General features: G+C 40.3%; 2 protein-coding genes across 4 annotated transcripts in view; one reads left to right on the top strand and one right to left on the bottom strand.

The window, feature by feature from the left end:
• LOC125884280 (zinc finger protein 345-like) overlaps positions 1-1641 on the bottom strand; it is a 39472-nt gene extending 37831 nt beyond the window's left edge. Inside the window, exon 1 of the mRNA XM_049569178.1 lies at positions 1530-1641. Coding sequence (XP_049425135.1) covers positions 1530-1622 — 93 coding nt within the window. The 5' untranslated portion in view covers positions 1623-1641. The remainder of the gene's footprint in view (positions 1-1529) is intronic.
• A 354-nt stretch (positions 1642-1995) lies between these two features.
• lg23h4orf33 (linkage group 23 C4orf33 homolog) lies at positions 1996-11020 on the top strand. Of its 3 annotated transcripts, XM_049568371.1 has the most exons (7): positions 2032-2131; positions 3131-3317; positions 5307-5500; positions 8787-8847; positions 9865-9916; positions 10002-10201; positions 10584-11020. In XM_049568371.1, the coding sequence occupies exons 3-7, from the start codon at positions 5320-5322 to the stop codon at positions 10678-10680; spliced, it is 591 nt and encodes a 196-aa protein (XP_049424328.1). In that variant the 5' UTR covers positions 2032-2131; positions 3131-3317; positions 5307-5319; the 3' UTR covers positions 10681-11020. The 3 variants fall into 3 exon arrangements, with proteins under 3 accessions (XP_049424327.1, XP_049424328.1, XP_049424326.1); XM_049568370.1 differs by lacking the exon at positions 3131-3317 and having other exon boundaries at positions 1996-2131; XM_049568369.1 differs by lacking the exons at positions 2032-2131; positions 3131-3317 and adding an exon at positions 5097-5232.
• The last annotated feature ends 1554 nt before the right edge of the window (positions 11021-12574 follow it).

Here is a 12574-nt window from a genome sequence, read left to right as displayed (position 1 = left end):
GCTGAGTTAGTGGTGAAAAAAACATAACGTCTGTTACATGGCGATACTTTGGATTCAGGTACGGCGACGTTGAACAGAAAGACGTGCTGTGTAAAAGTTTAAAAGTTTAAGTCGCCACGTCCCACGGCAACATGACCAATCTATATCAGCACTTGAGACAGCACAGAGGAAAGTACGAAGCATGCATGTGAGAGAAAGACGAGCCGTGTAATGTTAAGACAAAGAGACACCTGAAAGACGCCAGAGCCTCATAAAACAACATCCAAGCACAGTTACACAAACATCTCTAAGTGTCACGGGGAAATCACGGACTCCATAACAAACTATACAAAAGAAAAATTAAGTTGTGTTGTGCTATGGCGTGCTGGAATTTGTCATTTACGTGACAACGTCTGAACACAAGACAGGCTCGCTCTGTTGTGTGTACAGTGCCGTGCCGTGCTGCTGTGTGAGCAGCGTGTTTGACTGTGCCTAATATAATGTAGGAGTCAAGCAAGAAGACTAATGACACCTTTATTTTTATTATATTGTAATCGCAATCGCAACTCACGATATAGTCCGCTCAAATCGCAATCGCACATTTTTATCAAATCGTGCAGCACTAGCATGAAAGTGACTTTGCATTAATTTCCACAGCTATGTCAAAAGGCATTTGGAGAGCTTTGTAAATGCCAAAAATGAAATGGCCTAGGTCTAGGCACTCTTAGACTTGCATAGTCTAGAAAAATATCATGAAATGCTCTTTAGACGACAATAATACACAAAATATATTATTATTCCCAAAATAATATTTTAGTTAGATCCCAATCAAAATATATTCAACCATTTCCACCATGATTTTTGCTTTAAATCCAAAATGGGTCTCGTGTCTATAAAGTAATAGGCTATATGCCACATAGACAAGTCCTAGTTTCTGCTTTTAACTACTTCAGTCACTCTGAGCTGAATGCAGGTTCACTTGTGAAGGCCCTGCGGGTCAGGGTGGCTTTGAATGAATGTAGGTATTGCCCATCTCCACAGTGCTACCCCTAACCGCACCAGAATGCAAGAAGTCACATCTAAATTTTCTGTGGGAGGACCCCCACTATACCACCATTGTCCCTCTGTGTGTTATTTGTATGTAAGGTATGAGGCCCTATCCATCTCCAGCAGGCGCCCCAAAAATCTGTTAGGATGCATCTACCAAATCAGTTGACAAACAAAAATTTATATGCCAGCTTTAACAACAAAATTGTGGTCGGCCGCTGAATCTCACTCCAAGTTGGAAGCCATTATAACATCATCAAGAATTTCTCTTCCTCCTGTGAAAATCACTGACCAAGCTTCACACACTGGTTACATTAACTGACTGTGTAACACATACGCACAAGTTGGAAGCCATTATAACATCATCAAGAATTTCTCTTCCTCCTGTGAAAATCACTGACCAAGCTTCACACACTGGTTACATTAACTTCCGAGACTCTTCCTCGTGTCTTTAGTGTGGCTGCTGTCAAGCCCTTTTTATCCATGACGTCATCAACACTCACCTCAACATCGCTGCTATCAGAGGACGAGCCTGCTGCTTGTCTTCTCCGGACCTTGTTGCTCCGGTGCTCCGGGTTCTGCTTGTCCTCCTCCATTCCGCTCCTCTACTGCTCCTCTACTACACAGGAGGAGTGTTGATGCTGTTGTCATGGCAACACGCTGCTTAACATTATGTGAGATAGGCCTACACTTAAGTTAACTGGTAAATATGAAACGGACTGGTGTGTGTGTGTGTGTGTGTGTGTGTGTGTGTGTGTGTGTGTGTGTGTGAACAGTGTCACATGCAGGGAACACTCGAGAGTGTTATTGATTATTAGTTACTGACAGACAGAAAAAAGGAGCACATCAAACTGGAACTCAGGTATGAGGAAAATATGACAACATTTCCATTTTTGGAGAAGACCAGCTGGACAAGCAGAATAAATGTAGGCACAAGGATGTACACTCCACATCAGAGGGTGGCGGTGATGCACCTAACAGCTGTCTGCTGACCGCCATTAAACACCAGAAGAAGAAGAAACAGAGGAGGAAGTTTGAGCTGCATGAAAATGTCCGACTCTTGAAGTTTGGAAGTTTCTGTTCTTGAGTTAACTCGGCTAATAAGGTATGCTAACCTGAGTCACCTGTATGCTTGTACATTATTGTAAATGCTAACAGAGGAGCTAACAGAGGAGCTAACAGCTAACAGAGCATAAAAGCTTCCAATATAAATAGAATATAAATGCTCGTTCACGTTTCATTGAATGTTAAAGCTAATTATCTGTAAGTTTAACCGCTTACAGCTTTAATAACGCCAGATACGGAAGCGGAATTCAGTTTTAGTTTTGTGATAATTCTCTATGAGAACTTTTTGTATCGAACCAAAGTCACTTTATGATTTCGTGTATTTATTTCATCTCGTTGTCGCGACATGTTTCCGTTAATAAATGACGACAGGAGCGCAGACAAACAGTCACAAGGGGCTTTATATTTCTATTGGTAAACTTCAGCAGCTGTACAAAGCTAATGCTAGTGCTACTTCCGCCTTTCCGAGCTGTTCGACTTCCGGTTTATTCTTCGGCTACTCTCGTTAACTTCCGCAGCTCCTCGTAAAGGAGCCTGGCCTGAACATGGGTGCAATCAGAGGACGAGCCTGCTGCTCGTCTTCTGGGGACGTTGTTTCTGAAACAAGCTCAATTTGATGCTTTTCATGCACCCTGGCATCTTATTTACCCTTTAAACTGTTGTTGTTTTTCACAGATAATAATTAATTGTGACGTTAAATATATTCATCATAGTTGTTAGTTGTTAAAGGGAAATTTCGGTTTATCTCAACCTGTCTCCTATCGTCCTAAATTTGTTTCAAGTGACTAGTGACATAAAAATAATAGTTAGCATGTTAGCCGTTAGCCTAGATACAGCCGGGGCGCATAGTAGCGTCAGACCTGTTAAAACGTAAGTGAACGGGCAACCTTCAAGTGCAAAGTTAGTCCACTAAACAAGCTTTTTCTCCACAAAGACCGCCTCATATCGTTAGGATAAATGTCAGAGAACATATAGAAAACCACATGTAAACGTGTTGTCTTACCTTACCGGTGTGCTGCCATGTTTGTTTACCATCTAGCTCTGCTTTCCAAAGCACGGCCGAAATATATCTACGAGCTCTAGATAAAGCCCAGCTGGATACTACTCCAGGTGGAGGTGTCTCGTCCTCGGTCACATCCAGACCTTGAAAATAAGGCTGCAACCGGTCCCATTCCTTGCAACAGAGGCATTCCTCTTCTGTGGGCACTGGGGCACAGCATTCACAGGTACACCACCAATCTCCAGAGCTACGCAGCCTTGCAGCAGCCATTCCTCCTCTCTCGTCCTCTACCTGTTGCGCCTCTCTCTCTCTCCTCCTCCGTTCTTCAATTGCACGAAGCTCTTCGTCAGTGTATTCTAGCTCAAATAAATAACTATTATTTCTATGTCACTAGTGACTTGAAACAAATTTAGGACGATAGGAGACGGGTTGAAATAAACCGAAATTTCCCTTTAATATTGAGTAGAAACAGAATACGTTGCCACTACTATCATTAAAATTAGGGCCCCAATCACAAATGAGAATGAAACTTTTTTGCACTCTGTTTTGGCTCCTGGACCAACTGGTGGTACTCCCCATGGTCCAGCCTGTTTTTTAGGGTCTCATGTACCCACACAGATCTGTTTATCCCTCAACCAGAGCTACAGACAGTACCCTCTGCCTCAACATGGCAGGAGCTACACACTGATTACTGCAGGATAAAAGTTCTCACCAAGATACCAGGTCCTTTTGTTTTAAATTGTGATGTCTAGACCTCTTAACCTCCCACCTGGATACAAAACCCTGCAGGATACGCCAGGTGTGAAACACACCCTAGGGGGTCGGTGCCAATACCTGCAGCAGACAAAAGGGTGTGAAACACTTTAGGCTTTCAAATGCTCAGGGTCTTTCTTCATTCTGACTGCTCACGTGTTGATTGACCTTTTCTTTGCAAAGACAATAAAAACCTTGTCGGCCGGCAGAAGTCTCTATTTCATTCTTCACCAGCAGAAAATTTCCACAACACACACTAACCAGCTGAAAAGTCGTCTATTTCCACTTTGAAATGTTGATTAAAAACGTTTCCGTCTGTTGGTACTTTGTTGAGGGTTAACGTCAGAAGGCATGGTCCAGAGGGACAGGTCCGCCTGTCCAGAGGACGGGACATGAAACTCTTGCGGGAAAAAAAGCCCCCAAGCAGCCTCCATCAAACCCCACTGACCCAGGTTGTGTTCTGCTCCTCCACTAGAAGAACCAGAGGGAGGGCGGGATGTCAGCGAGGTCTGTTGGCTTTCCTCCAGTGTCCACACACCCCATGGATTTAGAGTCAGGGACTTGAGTATTTTTCTTTGGGGGTTTCGTGCCCCTGCCCCTGGATTATCCATTCTATCCACTGTTCTGTACATGTTTCTGCAGCAACATGCTCTGCCCCCAAAATGGTGTTTACCAGGTGTAATGGCCAAATGAGCAGCGTGCTAGCTACCTAACGTTAGCTGCCATCAGTCCAAGGTGGTGCACACTGCAGAGCAGCCAAAGAATCGGAGGGTGGGCAGTGGGCACCGTGTTTCTACATGTTAATGCGGCTATGTGTCTGTCTGTCAACAAAGCCAAGAAAAACTCAAATAAAAGGCAAAACATTTACATCATAAAACGTTAAATGTCTCCACCGCTAAAAGGACAGAGCTTTGAAATGTGGGGACAGAACTCGCTGAGTGAATGGAGCGCCAGAGTAAAAGGAATGGCCTTTTGTGTTAATGTTGTTTTTTTTTCTTAAAAATGAACCGTTTAGACCTATTGGAAGCAAAGTTAACCAAAGCTGACGTCCTTATCCTGTCGGAAAACAGTGGTTCAGGTGTTCAGGGCTGAAATCAGGTCTAATCTAAAACCTTGACACCAAGTGTGTTCACTCTGATAGTTCCAAGTTTTCCAGGCAGTCAGTTTTACTGTCTTGATAAATGATTAAGTAACAGAGCCGCATTCGTCGGTACCTGCTTTGATGACAAGCTGCTTAAAGAGGCGGGCAGGGCGTAGATTCAGACCTGAGGAGCCCAGCTGCAGCACAGTTCAGTCTATTGGAACCAGTGAGTCTTTGGCATCATGGGGGTCGCTCGTGGACTGCAGTGTCTGACGCTGATCTACGTCCTGCTTTGCTGTGAATCTTTGTAAGTTTGTAATGTGTTGTTGCGCAGCGTCACTTTGTCACACAGCAGATTCTCACTGAAGTCTTTTCCTTCAGCCCTTTTAAGAAAATGGAGTTTTTGATCTGGCACACCTGGGACAGCGACCCCGTGACTCATGACCCCATCAGGATCAACTTCTCTCCGGGACAAGGAGGGCTGAAGATCGAGATGTTTGGTCCCTTCTTCAATGACCCAGCAGCTCCTGCAGGGCCACCCAGTCAGCCTTTCCCTGGACTCTGGGACTATGAAGGTGGGGGCTCAGGCGAGGCTGTATGTTTGGTAGACATGCAAATCCATCTGTAGATAGAGCTCCAGGGCATCACACACTTTGTTTCCTGCAGTCTGGAGATGATTCATGCACAAACTTAAGGTGGAAATGTCTTTTTAATGTAAAGACAAACACACGATTCAGGCAGCAGGTGACACCAAAACATAAAAACAGTCTATTATGGAATATAACGCAGTGAGGCTCTCCTGCATTCTGTATTGCTTTTAAATATTTGACTCTTGCAGATGAATATTTCTCATGTAACCTTACCTCTGCTGAGTCAACACACAAATGGGCACAGTTTATCTTCCATCTTCTTTTGTGTTTTTTGTTTCGGGAATAACCGTTTTAAATGTGCAAACTGTCAGGTATGTTACAAGAATTAAAAGCTCCACCTTGAACAATGTTAAAGTAAATTGAAATGTTGCAATGATGCTGATAAAATTTCTCCCGACTGCAGAACTTTAAGATTTGCTGTGGGATATCAAAAATTTTACTGAAGAATTAAAGTTTTGAATCCTTCCTCCACAGCTGCCAACAGCCTACCAACATTCCCATTTTTTTTAATTGAGGTTTTTCAGATTTTAAGAACATCAACACAAAAAAACAAATACATAAACACAAACAGCGCAGACAAAACAAAAACACGTCTTTGCAGTGTTTATAACATTAATGATTCCAAAGTCCATCAGCACTAATCCTTATATCATTAGGTGACATATTCAACACATCAAGCCTGGAGACAAACAAACTAGGGCTGCAACGATCAGTCGACTCATCGATGACTAATCGACTATTAAAATAATCAGTGACTATTTTAGTAGTCGACTAACCAGTTTGAGTCATTTTTCATAGAGAAGTACTATAAAAGTACCCAAAATACTCTTATTGCAGCTTCTTACGTTCAGATATTGGCAGCTTTACACACTCTCCCATGACGGTGAACTAAAACCCTTTGGCGTGAGTATGAAACAAGAAATTAGATGACATCATTTTGGGGTTTGGAAGAGACAGACCGACATTTTTCAACACTTGAACACATTTTTCTATGAAATGATGAGTCGACTAATTGAAGGAATAATCGACAGATTAGTCGACAATGAAAATAATCGTTAGTTGCAGCCCTAAAACAAACTAACAAACAAACAAAAGGTCCCCATGATAAAGCCAAAGCAAAAGAAACAAAAGCCCACCCCCTCCATCTGGAGGTTACAATTGTAGTTCATTTCAGTGCAGTGTCTGGCTCCTATAAAATGTTTAGTCATTTCATAAAAGACTGATTCCAGACAAGCATTTATGATTCTCTCCGGCTGTGCAGATTTCCTGTCATTAACTCAAATGATGCTTCCCCCCAAGAGGCACAGTTGAACAGGCAATACAACAATATAACTCGTTTTAAGAATGCATCAGCCCAGAGATGGATTGCTTAAATTCACTTTTAAAAAATCCACCAACCTCAGTATCTCACTAATGTCCACTAACGTTTGCTTAATAAAAACTGAAGTATGTTGTGGTTTTCTCCCGTTACCAGTCATAATGCTAACTAAGCTAACCATCCCTGTTCAATGGACAGATATTAAAAGAGATACCAAGCTTCTCATCTGACTGTAACTCTCGATAAGACAGTGAGTGAGCATATTTCCGATACGTCAAACTTTTCCTTGGACCGATTATAAATAACTGAAGAGTGTGTGATTTTTCCAGACTCCAAACTGAACATTATAAACATTTATGACCTGTCGGAACAGATTGCATTTTATTATACAGGTGTGCTTTTATGTTCTTATCATAACGTTGTTATTGTCATTGTGATTTAACTTTATGGAGTCTTTGTTATGCTATTTTACGTCACTGTGAAAGCCCAGATAAAATTGTGAATACACTCCATTGAGGCTGGTTGTGTTTATTAGGCCATAATATTTACGGCATCATTGTATGTTGGTGACACAGCAACAAAAACCCTGTAATGTTGAGTAATAACCTTATCTGACTGAACTTCAGTAAGTGTGATGTCTGGTTAGTTAGCCCCATGTTTGACCTCATTAGTGTCACTTATTAAGTTGTTGTATCAGGTCTGGACTTTGGAGTTTCACATATGTAATAACAACAACTATGAATGATAACTTTATTTGTATAGCACTTATCTAAACAAGGCTACAAAGTGCTCCACAAAGTGTGTGAAAATAAAACAACAATAAGATTACAGTAGTTAAAAAAAAACACAAAAGTTACAAACCAGGCATTTAAAGGGAAACCTTTCTATAAGAATATGTCTTAAGCTACGATTTAAAAACGGGTAATGTTCTAGCAAGCCCAATCTCCAATTCGAGAGCCTCAGGGCCTTGATGGCAAAAGTCCGGCCACCTTTAGTTACCAACTTTAATCTAGGGGCGACTAGTGAGGGTAGGATCGAGGCTCTCAGGTCACGACTTGGAGCATCGGTAGTCAGAAGGTCAGCTATATAACTGGGGGCGAAACCATGTTGAGCTAAAAGGATCTTAAAATAATTTCTGAGCTTAACTGGCAACCAGTGGAGGGAGGTGATGATCGTGGTGATATGATGACCTACGATTTGCCCCAGTTAAAATTCAAGCTGCAGCACTCTGCACTGGTTGAAGCCGAGCTACTGAAGATTTACTGAGGAATGTAAACAGTGTATTATAGCAGTCGAGGTGCAAGAATGCAAAAGCATGAGTAAGCCATTCTAGGTCATAAAAAGACACAGCTGAAAGGACGTAGGAAGTAGCAGGATTTAATGAGATTATTGACGTGGTTCAAAGTTCAATAGAGAATCCAAAGTGATGGCTAAATTTCTCACTGTAGATTTTATATTAGTCGCCCAAGGACCAATAAAGGGTTGTAATTTATTTGCTGGTTGATCAGGGCCAAAGATTATTACTTCTCTCTGAGTATACCTGCAGAAAATTACAAGTCATCCATTTCTTAAAAGTGGTGAAGCGCTCCATTGAAGTGCTCAGACAGTTAACGTTATCTGGCTTAAAGGACGGGAAGATCTGGGTGACATTGGCTAACAGTGGCAGGATACACCACTTAAATGGCTGATAATGCGTCCTAATGGGAACAGATAAAGTGAATATAAAACAGGACCAAGAATAGATCCCTGTGGCACCCCGCATGTCAGTGGAGCTGAAGGTATCATATCATATACAAAAGTTATTTGTTATTTTTACTTGATGTTAAACTGAAGCTTAAAATCAATGATTTCATTGTTAATGTTACTCTTATTATTTGTTCTTCATCTCCTCAGTTGTGGAGTGCTTCTTCCTCGACAGCACAAAAGAAAATTACCTGGAAGTGGAGTTTTGTCCGTAAGTACAGAGCTGCTGCAACGCGTTCTAGACACATAAACGACACGTCAAAATAAGGAGATATTCATTCAGTTAAATATTTTTTATAGCTTATTTGTTGTGGACCCTGTGCAACTGCACTGCCTGCACTGTCTATATTTACGCCCATGGTCACACCCATCCCATCCATGGTTCTGTCCTGCCGGCTGTCCCTTTCACACAGAGGTCTATTCGGCACTGTTAATACCTCCGCTCCGCTCAGATGCGAGACAACTCTGTCCCCCAACTTTGTGATTATACCTTTTTATAAGGAACACTGAAATAAACCTAGAACGTAGTAGGGGTGGGTGAAAAAAATCAATACAGCATAGTATCATATTTTTGTGTGGCAATATGACGCCAAGTATCGATTTTTGTATTATTTAAATAATTCATTAAATTACATTTAGCTGCAGTTCAAATGACTAAATTTAGATGAACAGATGAAAACTTTTATCTCATCAGATTAAACAAATGTTGACAAGGGTTTTCCTGAATAAAAAAAGGTAATAAATCACAATATATGTTATCGCAACACTCAGCATATCAAAAGATGTTTGAAAGCACAATGATATTGTATCATGACTTATGTATTGTGATAATATCATATCATGAGGCTTCTGGTGATCCACACGCTTATAACGTACGTAAAAAAAAACCCTTTGTTTTTTTAGGTGTTCTTCCTGAAGTTGAGGCAACAAAAGCACGTGGTTAGGTTTAAAAAAATGGTTTGGCTTAAAGTAAGTAAGTTTGATTGTAAAGAAAATCACTAGCGTCACTAGCGTAGCATGCTACACATAGTAGCACACTACGTTGTCGTTGAAATGATTCCATTGACTTTTGATTTTACACGGGAGATGAACAGCTGGGTCCTGGGTAAAAGTTTGACTGACGCAGAGTGCCTCTGATCAGGTGTTGGTATGTGACGAGTTGCGAGTTAGATCTGATTGGTTGAAACATCCATGTGACCAAACGTTTGAAACTGTGTTTTTATTTCAGACATGGGCAGCACCTGATATTACTGCTGTCAGGAGTCGGCCAAGCGTTCGTGGTAGGTATACGTCGAAGCAGTTATTGATGTCAGCAGCAGCACTTTGAGTCATGTGTTAAAGTATTTCTTATTTTTGTTTCTCCAGCAACAACTGCCCATGGTGTTTAATGCCACGATCAAAGGGGACGTATGGATGGGTGAGGCTCTCGTCCCCTGGGGGTACTTCCCTCCCAATGTCAACAAGATGAACTCCTACGCCATCCACGGCTCAGGAGAGAAGCGCACATATGAGGCACTCTACCCCGTCCCCAAGGAGGACCTCGTGGAGGGCCAACAACCCAACTTGTGAGTTTGATTCCTATGATTATTATTAAACTGGTAGAAAGTTACATGTAGAACATTTAACGATCAATCCACAGCCAAGATAACCCTGATGACATCCCTCGCAGCCACAGAGGACATTTTACAACTCTTTGACAGAAACTGATCTTCATGTTGCCTCTTTAATTAGTTTCATATTTTACTGACAGACTTTTTAAGCATTTTTTTTTTAAAGTTGACAAGGTTTTGATGACAAAGTATTGACAACTTAATTTTTTTACATCAGTCCAACACATTGCTCTGTAATTACACCCAAAATGACGTGTGCAGCGTAAATGTGTGTATGAATGTTTTAGCGTTTCTGTGAGAGTTTTGATCACTTTATATTAAATTCTCTGTCTCGTAGCCACCGCCTGGAGTATTTCAAAGATTTCAGCCTGCAAAGCATCATGGGAGAAGACTGGGTCCAGCCAGAGTCTGGTCTTTGGGCTGGAAAATCCTGAACTTCTTTTGCAAACTGACGAGGAACGGAGGCCGATCAATCTTTATTAGTTAAAGATGCCAAACAATAAGATGGGAAATATTTTGTCAGCACGTCAGAGCCCTCACACACTTCTGTACAGTCACACACACACCACACATAATTGAACATCACCTTCGTTTGCCTCAGCAGAGTCTGATGAATTTTGAATCAGTGCTGCTCTGTCACCTTTTTTATTGATTTCCTTTTACAATTAAACTTATTTACATATTGATTAGCTTTTTTATTTCTCTGTACAATGTCTCTTTAATTGTATTTGTGATGTCTGATCATGTTTCTTCTATTAAAGCAAAGCTTCATCATTTTGAGAAATGTAATGTTTTTGTTTCGCTTTCTTTCGGAAAGTTAGTTGAGAAGGTTGCAGCTCTCTCCAATCCTTTAAGGTGTCCAGTGTGTAGGATTTAGGGGGATATGTTGTGAGAAATTGAATATGATGGAAAAAAAAGGCTGTTTTCTTTAGTGTATAATCAGCTGAAAATAAGAATCATTGTGTTTTTGCAGACATATGTTTTCCTATGAAAAGCAATGTACCCGAATTCATGTATCCTGAAAGGCTGCGATCAGGTGAGCAATGCGCTGACAGCAGTAAACAATGAACAGATGTGGGTAGTAACTAGTTACATTTACTCAGTTACATTTACTTGAGTAACTTTCTGGATAAATTGTACTTTTCAGAGTAGTTTTAATGCAAAATACTTTTTACTTTTACTTGAGTTATATTGTTTTAAAGCAACAATACTCTTACTTGAGTACAATATTTGGCTGCTCTACCCACCTCTGACGATGAAGCAGTCCCGAGTGCTTGTAAGCAGAGGTGGGTAGAGTAGCCAAATATTGTACTCAAGTAAGAGTACTGATACTTCAGAACAATATTACTCAAGTAAAAGTAAAAAGTAGTCATCCAAATAATTACTTGAGTAAGAGTAAAAGAGTATTTGGTGAAAAAACTACTCAAGCACTGAGTAACTGTTGAGTAACGTCTGATTTATTTGTAAAATAAGAACATGAACGTAGTCAATCAATCAAAAATAATAATCTGCAAATTCATGTATTTTAAACAATACCCCTTTAACTAAAACAAAAATAAATCTTTACAAACATAACATAAATCAAGGCACAAGAAACACAAATATATTCTTATATATATATATATATATATATATATATATATATATATATATATATATATATATGTACAGTGTATATATATATATATATATATATCTACAGTGTCTATATATATATATATATATATATATATATATATATGTACTCAGAGGTGGGTAGAGTAGCCAAATATTGTACTCAATTAAGAGTATTGTTACTTTAAAACAATATAACTCAAGTGAAAGTAAAAAGTATTTTGCATTAAAATTTATCCAAAAAGTTACTCAAGTAAATGTAACTGAGTAAATGTAACTAGTTACTACCCACCTCTGCTTGTAAGGAGGCAGGTTTGGGTGGTGGATGGGTCCCCCAAAAAAAAGACTTTCGCCCGGGCTATTCCCCTGGAGTCACATGTTCATATCTTCATATTTCTTTGCCTAACCCTAACCATGGGAACTAAACCTAATCTCTGTAACTTTACATTAATTACACAACTGTTCATTAAGCATGTAACGTCATTCTTGGGGCTCAGGCTTGTAAGATATCTACAAACACAGAGGCTAATTAATCAAATGCTGTCATGGGGTCAAAGCAAAAATGTGATTTGGCTAGCAAAAAAAAAAATCAATGATTTTGCTTAGTTTTAGAGTTCATGATAGAGACCCAGGTGACCTGCTCAAAAGCTGCTGGAGCCAATAAGATGCTGAGCCTTTGCAGGCCAACGCCAAAATCAGACCAGTATGGCTGGC

Source organism: Epinephelus fuscoguttatus, linkage group LG23 (assembly GCF_011397635.1).
Source record: "Epinephelus fuscoguttatus linkage group LG23, E.fuscoguttatus.final_Chr_v1".
Taxonomy (NCBI): domain Eukaryota; kingdom Metazoa; phylum Chordata; class Actinopteri; order Perciformes; family Serranidae; genus Epinephelus; species Epinephelus fuscoguttatus.
Note: the sequence above shows the minus strand (reverse complement) of the source record. Positions and strands in the feature narration are given on the sequence as shown.

Coding starts and splice junctions, on each gene's coding strand:
- lg23h4orf33 (XM_049568369.1), top strand. CDS start 5,168: ATGGGGGTCGCTCGTGGACTGCAGTGTCTGACGCTGATCTACGTCCTG. Junction 5,501..8,786: donor TGGACTCTGGGACTATGAAG/GTGGGGGCTCAG, acceptor TCATCTCCTCAG/TTGTGGAGTGCTTCTTCCTC. Junction 10,202..10,583: donor GAGGGCCAACAACCCAACTT/GTGAGTTTGATT, acceptor TCTGTCTCGTAG/CCACCGCCTGGAGTATTTCA.